Source organism: Rhinolophus sinicus, chromosome 2 (genome assembly GCF_057876585.1).
Source record: "Rhinolophus sinicus isolate RSI-liver-muscle chromosome 2, RSI-T2T, whole genome shotgun sequence".
NCBI lineage: Eukaryota > Metazoa > Chordata > Mammalia > Chiroptera > Rhinolophidae > Rhinolophus > Rhinolophus sinicus.
In genome coordinates, this window is record NC_142502.1 from 97,373,712 (window position 1) to 97,388,460 (window position 14,749).

The 14,749-nt window shown below is 49.7% G+C and overlaps 1 protein-coding gene across 1 annotated transcript; it reads right to left on the reverse strand.

The window, feature by feature from the left end:
• Window positions 1-1,724: 1,724 nt before the first annotated feature.
• Window positions 1,725-5,218, reverse strand: LOC109441477 (HLA class I histocompatibility antigen, B alpha chain-like). The gene is made up of 8 exons (XM_088795734.1): window positions 5,101-5,218; window positions 4,562-4,846; window positions 4,047-4,322; window positions 3,179-3,454; window positions 2,944-3,060; window positions 2,472-2,504; window positions 2,289-2,336; window positions 1,725-2,132 (listed from the first exon to the last, which is right to left on the reverse strand). Exons 1-8 carry the CDS (start codon window positions 5,171-5,173, stop codon window positions 2,128-2,130), a joined length of 1,113 nt encoding a protein of 370 aa, XP_088651860.1. The 5' UTR covers window positions 5,174-5,218; the 3' UTR covers window positions 1,725-2,127.
• Between the last annotated feature and the right edge of the window lie 9,531 nt (window positions 5,219-14,749).

Genomic DNA, 14,749 nt, shown 5'->3' on the forward strand with positions numbered 1-14,749 from the left:
CTTGTATCCTCTGAGATGTTGGGTGTCCCTGACTCTCACACCCCAGACTCACCCATCAGGAAATGCTGTAATGTCCACCTTCAGGACGTACCCAGACCCCCACTCCCACTATTCCCACTACTCACGCCCAGTGGCAGCAGGTCCAGCCCAGACCCTGCAGATTCCTCCTGCTTCCCGACGGCCTCCCTCCCCCAAGTCTGTTCTCAGCAACGAAGCCCCAGCGGTCCCCTGAAAGGAGGTCACACCATGTCCCCTTCTGCTCCTAACTGTCCTGTACCTCCCACCTCACTAGCACACAGCTCACTGCCCTCTACCATCCTCGCGGCCACGTGGTCTGGCCGCACCTGTCTCTTCTCCATCACTCTCTGCTGCAGCCACACCAGCCTCCCTGTTCTTTCCAGAAACCAGACAACTCCTGCCCCAGGGCATTCCCACTGCAGGTTTCCTGACTGGAAAGAACAATTCCTTATGTCCTTCCCATCTTCCCTCAAGGTCAGCTTCCCACTGAGGTCTCCTGAGCAGCCCAACCAAAACAGCCATCTTCCCTGTCCCCACACCCCACACTCTGGATCCCCTTCCCCACTGCATTTCCCGGAACACCTATCTCCTTCTAACATAAACACCCTCCTCATTTACTGTGCTTATAGGATATAGTCTGTTCTTCCCACTGGCACAGACACTCCCTAAGTGTAGCCATTTTCTGACTTTACTTCAGTGATGTTTCCCAGATGCAGAAACTGTCACACATCTGGCACTTGGCCAATGTCAGTGAAGGATCAGTGACAGAGCCTCCCTGTTCTAAGATTGTATCTTTGTTAATGTAGCCTTGGGTCAAATGCTGTTTTGTGGCAGCTACGACACCAAGTCCCCTCACACTGGCATCAGGGCCACCTCCACTTTTCTCATAGGTGCTGCTCTCCCCCCTCCACCCTTCTTTCTCCCACACCTGCCCTCCTGCACATCACAGCACAGTTGTATTTCCCTCTTCAGGAAACAGTGAGCCCCAACGTATGGGTCCACTTTTGAAACCAAATATAAATCTCAAGCAGACCGTACTTCATAAATCTGAGCTAGGACTGGGGCCAGCACTAGAGCTCAGGGCAGGGAGAGAGGGTGGCGAGCAGAGCAGAATTCCAGCAGGAACTTATCTAAGATGGGAAATCACGGGATCCCTCCTCTGCTCATTCCAGAATCTGGTTCCTCTGATAGTTTGGGAAAAGATGGAAAGAACCATCAAGCCCTGGAAGGAGGCGTGAGCTGGATGAGCCTGAAAACTCATCTCTCAAGCCACAGACTCCTGTGTGCAGGGTCCCCCTGGGCCTTGTGGGGAAAATGACAAGTAAAACACCTACTGCTGACAGATAGGGGACACCCAGAGGAGAATGAGACCAGGACTCGTAACAAGAAGAAACAGTCATAAATGAACACCCAGAAGATGGGGGCTGAGGGCCGGGCCAGGCCTGAGCCTTGGTTACCCAGCCACACAAAGCCGTCACTGACAAGACCACACCTGGGTGATGTTCTAGTCCCTGTGATCACAGGTCCTGCTGGGACAAGGTCCTATTGAAGGGACGAGGACAAAGGGGCAGAGAGGTGACCCGCCGAGGAGTGACCACATCAGAGCCCTCGATGCACTGAGCCCCGACTGGGCTCACGCCGCGTCCACGCTCAGTCCTCACAGCCTCTCCTGTCTCCACTGCAACAGACTCAGCACAGCAAATACATGGATTCGGGAAGGTTCTTAGGTCACCCATTTATTTCCTCTCCAACTTTAGGATTTTGTCCTTTAATTAATCCCTCAACCGTTCATAGCAAGAAATGAAAAAACAAATTCATATCCAGATTATTTCCATAGAAAGTAAAAGTTGCCGCTCAGTGTAACGTGAAGTAAAGGCGGGGATGGAAACAGCCTCTGCTGGAACAGGACAGTGGGTCAGGGAAGAGACTGGGTCAGTGTGGGGGGGGGGCGTGGAGGGCAGGGGCGGGCAGTCTCCCAACTCCTCATATGATGCGAGAGAAAAAGACACATTCAGATGCCCTTTGCAGAAAGAGAGCTCAGAGGTTCCCGTGTCACAAAGCTGGGGCAGGAACAAATCTTGCACCATCAGTCCCCACAAGGCAGCTGTCTCACGCTGTAGAAGAAAATAATCATAACAAATTCAGGTTAGTGGCTGTAAGTGGTGATATCTCAACAGTCCACCGCTGCTCAAACTGTCCCTAAGAATCCCCAGTACCCAGTCCTGTCCCCTTTGTCCCACACCTCCCACTTGTGGCCCTACAGGTTTCACCTTTAGAAGCCGTGAGGGACACATCAGAGCCCTGGGCACTGTCACCGCCTGGGGGAGAACAAGACAGGATGTGGTCAGAGCTCACAGCAGATGTGGCTAAAGGAGGAATCATGGGGGTGGGTGAGCTCCCCAAGGGCTTCCATCTATTCCAAGGGTCGCAGGATAATCCCTCTCCATACTCACCTGCAGCCTGAGCGTAGCTCCCTCTTTTTCCACCTGTGGGAAGAAAACATCACATGAAAAGCCAAAAGGAGGCAGGACCATGACGTCCTAAAGGAACCCCCTCATCCTGGACTCCAGAGAAATTTCCAGAACTGTGACTGCAGACCGACTACGGCTAGATCAGGAAAGCTAAGGAAAGTACATGTGTGGGGACAGGACCAACCACCCTCCTGGAGGTCTGTCCTCAGCAGGGACCTTCTGCTCTGACCTGTCACTATTGAGAATCAGGTCCCCATCACCAGAGTCATCAAGGTGATACATCTGTGCCTCATTTCCACACGTGCATTAATAAAGTGTTAGCAAATAGGGTACCAGACAGGGAAAGCACACGTGTGTGGATGGTCCTTCTCACTAACGAGGCAGGACACAAGTCCACCTGGGGCTTGAAACCCCCCAGTGGGACAAGACACCTCAGTCCCCGCCCCTTCCCTACCTGAGCGCTTCCTCCTCCACAGCACAGCTCCAGTGACTGCAGCTCCAAGGAGGACCAGCCCAGCAATGACGCCCACCACCACCATGCCAGCGGGGATGGCGGCCTGAGGAGGCGGCTCTGGAAGGGAAGGGAAGGTGAGGGCCCTGACCCCCAGGCCTCAGCCCTGACCTGAAGTCCTCCAGAGGCCCCCGCTTTCCCTGGAGAAGAGGCTCTGTGCCCACGGCCCCCTGCGTACCCCATCTCAGGGTCAGGGGCTCGGGCAGCCCCTCGTGCTGCACATGGCACGTGTATCTCTGCTCCTCTCCAGAAGGCACCCCCACAGCTGCCCACTTCTGGAAGGTCCCGTCCCCCGCAGGCCTGGTCTCCACGAGCTCCGTGTCCTGGGTCAGGTCCTCCCCGTCCCGCTGCCAGGTCAGGGTGATCTCCGCAGGGTAGAAGCCCAGCGCCCAGCACCTCAGGGTGACGTCACGGTCAGAGGTGCGGTGGTGGGTCACGTGTGTCTTTGGAGGGTCTGAGGGGAAGGGTCAGAATACTCAGGACCTTTGCATCCCTCAGGGGACCCTCCAGCAGTGGTCACGTGACCATCCTGAGAATGGTCAGGACAACTGGGGTGGGGGAAGGGAGCACAAAACCCAGACACCACATTGGACACAGGCATCCGGGATAATCTCTAGTCTTTAGAAAGTTCTAGAATCAGGGTGAGACAGCCCAGGGTCAGAGACAGGTCTCTGATGGAGAGAAAAGGGATTCCTGGTCCTGAGCTGGGTGGAGGCCACATGACTCAGAAAAGCTGGGGTCACAGCTCAGTCACACTGTGTGCGGGGCAGCGAACAAGGCCTGAGAGAGAAAGTCCCCCGGGTTCCCAGAGCAGCTGCCAGAGTCACAGGGAACCGCTGCTCAGTTATTTCTGAGATGGCCCCCCCTCCATCCCCTGAGAGACCGCACCCCTAACTGTCCCTGAGAGAAGGGGGACCCTTAGGGTCGCTCTCTGGTACCGGATGTGAAAACCCAGGCGGACTCCGTCTCCCGGGGTCGGGGAGGGGGGTCCGGGTGTTGATCCCATTTCCTCCTCTCCTCGTAGGAGGCCCCGCGGCCCCTCTCACCTGCGCGCTGCAGCGTCTCCTTCCCCCACTCCAGGTATTTGCCGAGCGACTCCCTGCACCTGCCCTCAAAGTAGCCCCTCTGTTGCTCCGCGTAATGCGCCGCCTCCCACTTGCGCCGGGTGATCTGAGCCGCCGTGTCCGCCGCGGTCCAGGAGCGCAGGTCCTCGTTCAGGGCGATGTAGTCGGCGCCGTCGTAGGCGTGCTGCTCGTACCCGCGGAGGAGGCGCCCGTCCGGCCCCACGTCGCAGCCGTACATCCACTGGAGGGTGTGAGACCCTGACCCCGCCCCGCCGTCAGCTCCGACCTTTAACCCCGACCTTTAACCCGCCCCGCCCGCCCCGCGGTGATGGCGCCTGAACTGCAAATGAAACCGGATCAAAGTCCCCGCGGGCTCTTCCCGGGTGGAGGCGCCGGGCGGGTCCCGCAGCCTCGGGGTGAAGCTCGGACCCGGAGACTCGGGGAGACCCCGGCCCGTGCGTGGGGGTCGTGACCGGGACCCGGGCCGCGTCGCTCACCGGCCTCGCTCTGGTTGTAGTAGCCGCGCAGGGTGTTCAGGTTCACTCGGTTAGTCTGTGCCTCGGCCTTGCTGACCTGTGTCTCCCGGTCCCAGTGCCCCGGGTCCTCCTGCTCCACCCACGGCCCCTCCATCCACGCCGCCCGCGGCTCCTCTCTCGGACTCGCCGCGTCGCTGTCGAACCGCACGAACTGCGTGTCGTCCACGTAGCCGACGGCGATGTACCGGGGCTCCTCGTGGCCGGGCCGGGACCAGGAGGTGTAGAAATACCTCAGGGAGTGGGAGCCTGGGGACGGGGACGGGGAGGGGCTGAGACCCAGGCGACCCTCCTCCCGGCGCGGGTCCCGGGTCCGCGGGCGATGGGCCGGGAGGGGCGGGGGGCTCGGGAGACGGAAACGGGGGGGACGGAGGGGAGGGGGCGGGACACGGGGCGGGGGTCTGGGCTGTGGGGACACATCCTCCCCGGGGTCCTGCGTCCCCACCGGGCGGTCCCCTCGCTTTCCCCCCGCGGAGGCCGTTCCCTCCCGACCCCGCACTCACCCGCCCGGGTCCCCGTCAGGCCCAGGGCCCCCGAGAGCAGCAGGAGGACGGTTCCGGGGCCCATGACGCGCATCCTCGGGGTCTGGGGACACTTTATAACCGGGAAAGGCGGTGACACTGATTGGCTTCTCTGGAAACCGGACACGCAATGGGAGTGAGATCTGGGGCCGCGTCACCAGTTTCCAGACAGGAGGACCCGACACAGGTTGTGAGAAGGAGAAGTGAAACCGCGGGGAGGTGGGGACTCCCCAACACTGAGCTTCCCCGCCCCAGACTCCGCCCTCAGGGGACCTGGGACTCTGCCCTGACCCCTCCTCCTGCACGGAGCGCTCTGTGTCACACTGTCACCCTGAGTCCTGTCCCGGGGGCTGTCTGAGGAACCAGGCTGGGCTCAGCGCCTTTTCCTCCTCTTCTCTTCCCGGAATCCCTCTCCCAGAAATCGACGCCCTGCCTCCCACCCTTTACCTCTCCCCCTGGACCCTTCTGGAAGAAACACCCCCTGGGAACTTGATGCCACAGAGTGAGCTTGCCCTGGGAATAGAGGAAGGACAGGGCTTTCCTCTTTAACCCTGGAGAAGTTGTGCCTGAAAACACCAGCTGGAGATTCTCACAGACACCAGTCTCCTTGTTGTTTATTAACCACAGTGGGGAAGAATCTTGGAAACCCCTGATCACCAAGAAGCTAATCTGTAAAACCGTGATTTGTCCCCCTTGGTGCGGAAATGTGTGTAAACAGCGCTGCAGCCAGACTCTCAAAGCTCCTAAGTCTCACTTTCCCAGACGGTGCACCTGTGACTCCGGATGTTTCTCTGGTAAAATGATCTTCATTCCACAGCCCTGAGTTTGTCTGTTGAGTCCCCGCCTCCTCAATCCAAAGAAAAACGTGGAAGCAGTTTGTTACTGTGCATTTCAAGGAGGTGCATGTAGAACCTCAAAGCTGCAAGTGTTCAAAGCAGTTAAAATGCCCTTCACCAGGGCTCCTGTGTTGCTTATTTTTATGAATGATTCACATGTCAACAGTGTGCATATTTTAATGGGACACATTATTATTTTTAAACTGATTTGCATAAGGAGGCGATTAGAGTTTAGGCAGCTCCACAGAGCACCCCGCTCGGTCCTAGATAATTTACAAAAGATCTATAACAACTTATTTCAACCTGAGAGTTTCACTGCTTTTGGATTCTTCACCTCTGCCTCTTTCCCTCCTCCTGCTTCTCCAGCCCTTCTCTGTCTCTCTCACCCCCCAGGACCTCTTCCCCCCTTAGTCCCCACCACCCTCTCACTCCTGATTGTGGCACTACTGCCACCCCCTCACCTGCCAGCCAAGGACTGTTCTCCCCACAGGGATGGGCAATCCTGCTAACGTCAGTGAGGCTGTGTAATTTCTTCCCTAAAAACACTCCAATGGCTCCGAATCACTCTAGGAAGCTTCTATAATGTCAGATACGTGAGCACAGGCGCTTCGGGCTGTTTAGGTCAAGGTTGTATCCCAAGCATATGAAGCCATTCCTGATAGTGGGCATTAAGTTATTTGTTGAATGAATGAATGATTGTATTAAATTTAATATCATGTAAAATCATAAGTTGAAAAATACAAAAAATAGGAAATATTTTATTACAAACTAGTGGTCATATCAGTTCATAAATTCATTCCAGTGGAAAAAATGCTGTGTGCTTATTTGTTGAGCCGGTGTATTAGTTTTCTATTGCTGCGTAACAAATTACCACAACTTAGTGGCTTAAAACAACACACACTTATTTGCTCACAGTTCCTTAGAAATCCAGGCTCGGTGTGGATGGGATTTCTGCTCAGGGTGTCACAAAGCTGTGAGCTCATCCTGAGCTCAGGATCTTCCTCCAAGCTTACAGAGAGCTGTTAGCAGAATTGCTTTTCCCAGTTATAGGTGTAAGGTCCCTGTTGCCTTGACAAATGTCAGAGAGGGGGATGCTGCCCCAACCCCAAGTGACCACCAGCAGTCTTTGCCATGTGGCCCTCCATTTTCAAAGCTGTCAGTAGAGAAAATGCCTCACACTGAATCCCTCTCACTTGGAATGTTTGCTCAGGAGAAACCCCAGTCAGTACTCACCTGATCAGGACATTCTTCAGGGATAGTTCCCGTGTCTTAAGATCAGCAGATTTGAGACCTTAGTTACAGCTGTAGAACCCCTTCCCAGCACCTATATTAATGTTTCATTGCATAACTGGGAGGAGGTGAATAACCAGGGTTGTTATTAGGGACCATCACAGAGTCAGCCTAGGATGGCCCGCTCTTTCCCTTGTGTTTATTTGGGTCACAGTTGGAAATGAATTTCAAGTAAATAGATTGTTGTGAGTGGTAATAAAATGCAAACCAAATGACATGTCTAATTTAATTTAGAGCAAATAAAAAGTGCAATAATTCTTTCTCTCTTTGGACACTGTATTAGTCATGTATGGCAGCATAACAGATTACCCAAAAGTGAGCTGCTCAGAACAACAAATGGGTGTTGTATCCCAGTTTCCCAGGGTCAGGATGTAGGAGAGGTTTGCCTGAGCGCTTGTGGCTCAGGGCCTCTCTCAAGGTTGCAGTCAAGTTGTCAGCCAGGATGTGTCATCTGAAGGCTTGACTGGGGCTGGAGGACTCGCATGAAACACGGCTCAGTCATAGGGCTGTTGGAAGGGGCCTCCTTTCCTTCCTGGATGGTCCCAGGAGGCCTCAGTCTCTAGCCATGGGGACTTTTCCATAAGGTGGCTAATGCCTTAGGTACTTTTTTACCAAAAAGCAAGTGATAGGAGAGAGAGAGAGAGAGGAGAGAGAGAGAGACCAATATGGAAGCTGCAGTTTTATGTCTTAGACTGAGAATCACATACCATCACATCAGCCTGATGAGAAGTGAGTCATTACGTCCAGCCCACACTCAAGAGAGAAGGAATTACTCCACCTCTGGAGGGGAGGAGTGTCAAAGAATTTACATACATACAAAATTGACAATTAAATATTGTTTCAGGACTTTATAAAGCATAATTCTTCTTTTATCTGATCCTTTTCTTTAATGTCTTAAAGTTCACTCTTAGAAAGTAACGATTCGAAGTTTGAGACATTGAAAGGCGATACAACAGTATTTGTAAGTTTTATTGTAGAAGCCTTTAATAACAATGTTCCCTACAATAAGTTACAACAAAGTTGAGAACATATAGTAGCTGATCACACAGTTTAAAGCCTGAGCACCATAACATTAATGCCTTTACAATAACTATCTTTGCTTTTTCTTAGAATTTTCAAATTTGTTTCATTAAGAATGTCAGAAATACTGGCTACAATGGCAATTTTCTTACTGAACATCTTCAAAAATATTTGCCTAATGAAATCACTTTTCAATGTGTTAGAAAAATGTGAATCTCATGCCTCAGCCTATACACCTTGGTACCCTCACAACAATTTTGTTGTGGGTCAGTGGGCAGCGATGGTTAACGCCGATCTAGGAACAACTGTCTGGTTGGCACCCTACCTACCACATCTTTCACTGTGGTTTTTTCTTTTTTAAGATTATATTGGGGAAGGGGAACAGGACTTTATTGGGGAACAGTGTGTACTTCCAGGCCTTTTTTCCAAGTCAAGTCGTTGTCCTTTCAATCTTAGTTGTGGAGGGTGTAGCTCAGCTCCAGGTCCAGTTGCCCTTGCTAGTTGCAGGGGACGCTGCCCACCATCCCTTGCGGGACTCGAGGAATTGAACCGGCAACCTTGTGGTTAAGAGCCCGTGCTCCAACCAACTGAGCCATCCGGATGATCAGCAGCTCAGCTCAACGTGCCATGTTCAATCTTAGTTGCAGCAGGCGGAGCCCACCATCCCTTGCGTGACTGGAGGAGCCACACAGGCAACCTTGTGGTTGAGAGCCCACTGGCCCATGTGGGAATCGAACCAGCAGCCTTCGGAGTTAGCAGCACGGAGCTCCAACTGCTTTAGCCACTGGGCCGACCCTTATTGTTGGATCTTGATAGGAATTATATTAACCCTATATGACAATTTGGGGAGAACTGTCATCTTTACTATGTGAAGTCTTACAATCCATGAACGCTCCATTTATTTAGATCTTGATTTCTTTCATTAGTGTTTTGTAGCATTCAGCATACAATTCCTGTATATGTTTTGATAAATCTACATCTAAGTATTTATATGTTTTGTGAGTGATTGTAAATGGTCTTGCATTTTAAGTTATGATTTCTATGTGCTTATTGCAGTACATAGACATACAATTATTTTTTGCACGTTGATTTTGTATCCTGCAACTTGATGAATTCACTTATTAGTTCTAGCACTCTTTTTTTTGTAGATTCCTTGAGATTTTTTTTTTTTTTACATAAATTGTCATCTGCAAATAGGAAGCAAAGGTGAGAATGGACATCCTTGCCTTGTTCCTGACTTGTTGAGAAGCATTCAGTCTTTCACCATTAAGTATGGTAGCTGTAAGTTTTTAATAGATGTTCTTTATCATCGTGAGGAAGTTGCCCTCCACTTCTAGTTTTCTCAGAGTATCATGAATGAGTGTTACATTTTTAAATGCTTTTCATGCTTCAGTTGATATAATCGTGATTTTTTTCTTCTTCAGACTGTTAATATGGTGGATCACACTGTTTAATTTTAAAATACTGGACCAGGTTTGCATCCCTGGAAAACATTTAACTTGGTTTATGTAACTATTTTTATGTATTGCTGAATTCTATTTGGTAATATTTTGTTACTATCTTTTTGCATCTATATTTATGAGGGATATCAATCTGTAGTTTTCTTTCATTCTACTGTCTTTGGTGTTGGTATCAGGTCGATGTGGCTTCATTTTTCTATTTTCCAGAAGGGATTCCATAGAATTGATGTTAATTCTTCTTTAAAAGTTTGGTATAATTCTCAAGGGAAAACACTGGGCCTGAAGATTTCTTTTGCAGGAGGTTTCTAATTACTTAGTCAATTTCCTTAATAGTCACAGGGGTATTCAAATGATCCATTTCATATCGAGCAAGTTGTGGTAGTTTGTACTTTTGAGGAATTGGTCGATTTCTTCTAACGTGTCAAATTTTTGCGTAGAGCGTTCCTAGTGTTCCCTTACTGTCCTTTTGAGGTCTGGAGGGACCGTCCTGATGTCCTGTTTTGGTCCTGATGTTAGGATTTGTGTCTTTTCTCTGTTTTTCTGGGCCAGTATTGCCAAAGATTTGTCAATTTTATTGATCTTTTCGTAGAACAAGCTTCTTGTTTCATTGATTTTCTCAATTGTCCTTCTGTTCTCAGTTTCATTAATGTATGCTCTTCTTTTTGTTATTATCTTCATTGTATTATAAATGGGGAGGGTAAGAGAATGTAAAGGGAGGTAGGTTTCTACGCACCACTCACACTGGTAAAATGTCAACATGAGTTATATGCACACGTACATACCTAGGGCAACCACTAAAAGCTATACAAAGAGATACACTAAAAAAACCCTATAGATAAGTTAAAAATGATATTCTAAAAGATGTTCCAGAAACCCACAGGAAAGTAGGAAAAAGAAAGCAGAGAAACAAACAACAGAGGGCACAAACAGAAAACAAAAAATTAAACAGTAGACTTAAACCTACCAATAATGACCTAATTGCTCATCGAGGCTGTCGTGCCGGGTGGTCAGCAGGGTCTCTAGTCTGCCTCCCGGAATAAGAACACAGGACATGGTGAGGCCAAAAAGGAACACCTACGGAGCCACAGATAGGGGAGTCACACCACTATAGTCTCGCAGGCGTCTGGGTTGGAGACACAGGAGGCAGGAGCCACACTATCCGCAACCTGCGATTCACTTCTCTGCCAACCAACCTCACTTACGAGATGCAATCCGCTGTGCTAACTGCAATCCACTCTTATTAGCTCATCCACCATCTTCTTGCTAGCCCCCATTCTCTGCTAGCATAGCCACGGCAGTTATATTAGTGGCCAGTGGCTCACTGGTTACAGCTGACGGCCAACTGGCCACAGCTGATGGCCATCCAATCACAGTTCATGGCCATTTACTACCCGAGCGAGCACCTTTCCCCATGAGGGCGAGAGCCTGGGAACTGCACTCCTGGCTCTGTCCCCACAGGGGATGTCGAACATCTGTGTATCTCAATGTTGGTGTCATTTGATTGTCTTTTCTTAGTTGGAGATCTTCCAGGTTCTTGGTATGATGAATAATTGTCAGTCGAAACCTGGAAATTTTGGGCATTATGTTAAAAGAGCCTGAATCGTATTTAAACCTTGTGTTTTAGCAGGACTTCTCTGACCCTGGGTAAAAAATGGGCACCACCTTATTACCGCCAGGCAGAGGTGGAGGTCCAGATTCTTCTCTTGGTCTCCATTGACATCCTGGGGGGACGGAAGGGAGGGTGTTGAGAAAACACTCCTTATACCGCTGGGTAGGGTGGGAGTCAGGCCTTCCCTGTGATACCCGTCTGCCTGATGGGGAGGGGGTGCCTCATCACTGCTACCCATGTGTCTGTCCCCTACAGCCATTATTGGGGGGTGGCCTTGTTAAAACTGAGCAGGGGTGAGAGTCCTGGCACTCCACTAGTCCTTCTCTGACATGTCCGCAGTGGGGAGGCTGAGGGGCCCTCATTACAGTGGGACGAGGTGGGGCTGGGAGTCCTGGTCCCCATGTGGTCTCCACTGATTGTGTCCCTGAGGGAGGAAAGTCCTGGCTTCCCATTTGGCCCACCCAGGATGGGGAGGGGGCATCTTACTATAGCCTGGCGAGGGTGGGGTCTAGGCTCCCTGCTCAGTGTTTGCGGGGCCGGGGAGATGAGGCCGAAGGTTTTCAGTGGTGTTTGGCTGGGGAAGACCAGTTAGTATCTAGAAGTTTGTGTCTTGCTCGATTGCCCTTTTCTGGTCCCTTGGCTGGAGACAGCAGGCATTTCTTAGGGCTTTTTTCTGGGCTGCAGTTGCTCCAGTACCCAGTTTGGGATACAGTCTGCAGCAGGAAAACCAGGGGACTCACCACAGCGTTGTTCTCAGGTCCTGAGGTCTCTAGCTAGTTGCTTTCTTCTCTCCACCTTTTAGTCATCTTGTGTGTGCTTCGTATATATAACGTCCAGGATTTTTAGTTCTGCTTCATGAGAAGAATCTACTCCATCTTCCCTGAAGTGGGAGCTCTCATACAATCAGGTTTTGAAAATTTAATTTGGAATAGATTCAATGGTTCAAAAAAAATAGATAAAAATATATCTAAACAGTGAAAAATCTATTCTACACGGTCCCCTTCACCCCCCCCCATCCTTTCCCAACAGCCATCGTTTTCTCCAGAGTATTTTTATTGTTTTTCTCCAGAGTATTTTTTAAATGTCTATGAATATATAGCCTTAATGTTCACATGTTTTAAAACACTAAACCTAGCATATCAAAGGGAGAATTTTGTACCTAACAAAATATAGACTATGTTGGAGATCAGTGCATATCAGTCCATAGGGAGCTTCCTTAGCTTGTGAAAATGCAGAGAATCCCATGAATGGATGTACAGTAGCTTGGACATTGAGGTGGTTTTCAATCCTTTGGAATTATAAATGGTGTGTGATAAAGAACCATCTACATATTCTTTTCACATGCGTATATCTGTGGGATTCATTCCAGAAGTGGGTATCCTGAATCCCTGAAGTCCTGAGATACACATTCCTCCTGAGACAATTGCCAAGAGGCTGAAAGATGACCCTTATTAAGGTTAGGTCTGCAAGGTCTGACACTTAAGTTCGTGAACTCATCCTAGAAAAAGTGCTACATACCAAATTGCTGAATATCACTATGGTCACCTTCAAAGTACTCGCCTTGGGAAGCTATGCACTGATGCCAATGTCTAGTCCACCTTTCAAAGCAATTTTGGAACTCTTTTTCTGGAACGGCCATCAGCGCTGTCATATTACCCTTGATGTCCTGAATGTCATCCAAATGTCTTCCTTTCAATATTTCCTTTATCTTTGGGTAAAGAAAAAAGTCATTGGGAGCCAGATCAGGTGAGTAGGGAGGGTGTTGCAATACAGTTATTTGTTTACGGGTAAAAAACTCCCTCTCAGACAGTGTGAGCTGGTGCATTGTCGTGATGCAAGAGCCATGAATCGTTGGCGAAAAGTTCAGGTTGTCTAACTTTTTCATGCAACCTTTTCAGCACTTCCAAATACGAAACTTGGTTAACTGTTTGTCCAGTTGGTTCAAATTCATAATGAATAATCCCTTTGATATCAAAAAAGTTTAGCAACATTCTTGCAACAAGTTTGCGAACTTAATTGTCCAACCTCGCATTCGGCGGCAAAGCTCCTGGTCAGCCTGAATGATCAGTCCCTCCTACCAGACACGTGACCTGTGCACCTCTTCCGATGAGAAGGTAAGGAGAAGGCAGAATGGGCAGGTTGCTGGAGAGGACGTGTTTTCCCCAAAATCTGTTTCTACTTTGTTACCCCCATGACCAGACTGCAAAGTTAGAAGGCTCTAGAATGGTTAGGATAAGCTGTTTACCGTGATGGTCCCTCTCAGCCTCCTCTGGGTGGTCTCTGAAAGCCACATTGTAGGAAGGTTGGGAGCACAGAGCATGGATGCAATAGAGGAGCCACTTTCATTGGGGGCCTCGGTTTGTTTTTATCTGTAGAATGAAAACATGGGGACGAAACTCTGTTGAGAGAGGACCCTTCCCCTTCTTCATCAACAGGTGTCTGCACACGGGCACATGTAGGATTCCATCTGAAGGGAGTGTCCCACTGCTTAAGAAAAAGGAGCAGAGGAGGAAGAGAAAGACAGGAGGAATAAAGACGGGAAGAGGGGGAGTAAGGAAAGCACTGCGTGAACAACCTCTAGGTCCAGATCGGTCACAGGAATGGAGAGGAGGCCACCGTGAGCAGGTTCTCTGGCAGGGGACAACTGTCTCTGTTTCATTTCATTTTTAATGTTGCGATATGGTTTGTATACATAACATGCAGTTCTTTGAGTTTTGACAAATTCATGGTCATGCAACCATCAGCTCACCTAGACACAGAACAGACTTATTACCCCCCAAACCCCTCAATGAGAGGTTTCTGCCCCAATAGTCTTGCCTATTCCAGGATGTCATAGGTATGGGATCCTGCAGTGTGAAAGATTTTCCTTTTCTTTTTTTATTGAGGTGCAATTAACCCTTTGAATCTGGCTTCTTTCGTAATGCACTTGAGATTGAGCACTTTTGTTACGTGTCTCTGTAGTTTGTTCCTTTGTGTTGCTGAGTAGTGTTCCTTTGTACGGATAAGCCAGTTTGTTTATTCCTTCTCCAGTTACAGGACCTGTGGGTGGTCTCTGGTCTTTGGCGGTTATGAATAAGGGCAGGATAAGCGTTTGCGTCTGGGGTTTGGTATGAACATAAAGTAAACCTTTGTGCTGGGTTGTATGGAAAGCGAGTCAGGGGTGGGACATGGAGTAAGGCTGCAGTTGGTCGTGTTAATTTGGATGATGGAGGGGACAGAACACATATGTAATTAAGTGTCAGCAAGCCCGTGAGAACATACCACGTGGAAGATGAGCCTCCAGAGAGGACATCGGAACTTCCTGACACCGGAGCAATTGTTCAGGACGAGGCACACACATTTCTTTACTGCTTTCTCAGCAGGGGTGGTGGTGGGGAGGGTACGAGGCTCCTGGGGCCTCTGCTTACCTTACTATC

Coding starts and splice junctions, on each gene's coding strand:
- LOC109441477 (XM_088795734.1), bottom strand. CDS start 5,173: ATGCGCGTCATGGGCCCCGGAACCGTCCTCCTGCTGCTCTCGGGGGCC. Junction 4,323..4,561: donor CTACAACCAGAGCGAGGCCG/GTGAGCGACGCG, acceptor GGGCGGGGTCAG/GGTCTCACACCCTCCAGTGG. Junction 3,455..4,046: donor GGAGACGCTGCAGCGCGCAG/GTGAGAGGGGCC, acceptor CCTTCCCCTCAG/ACCCTCCAAAGACACACGTG.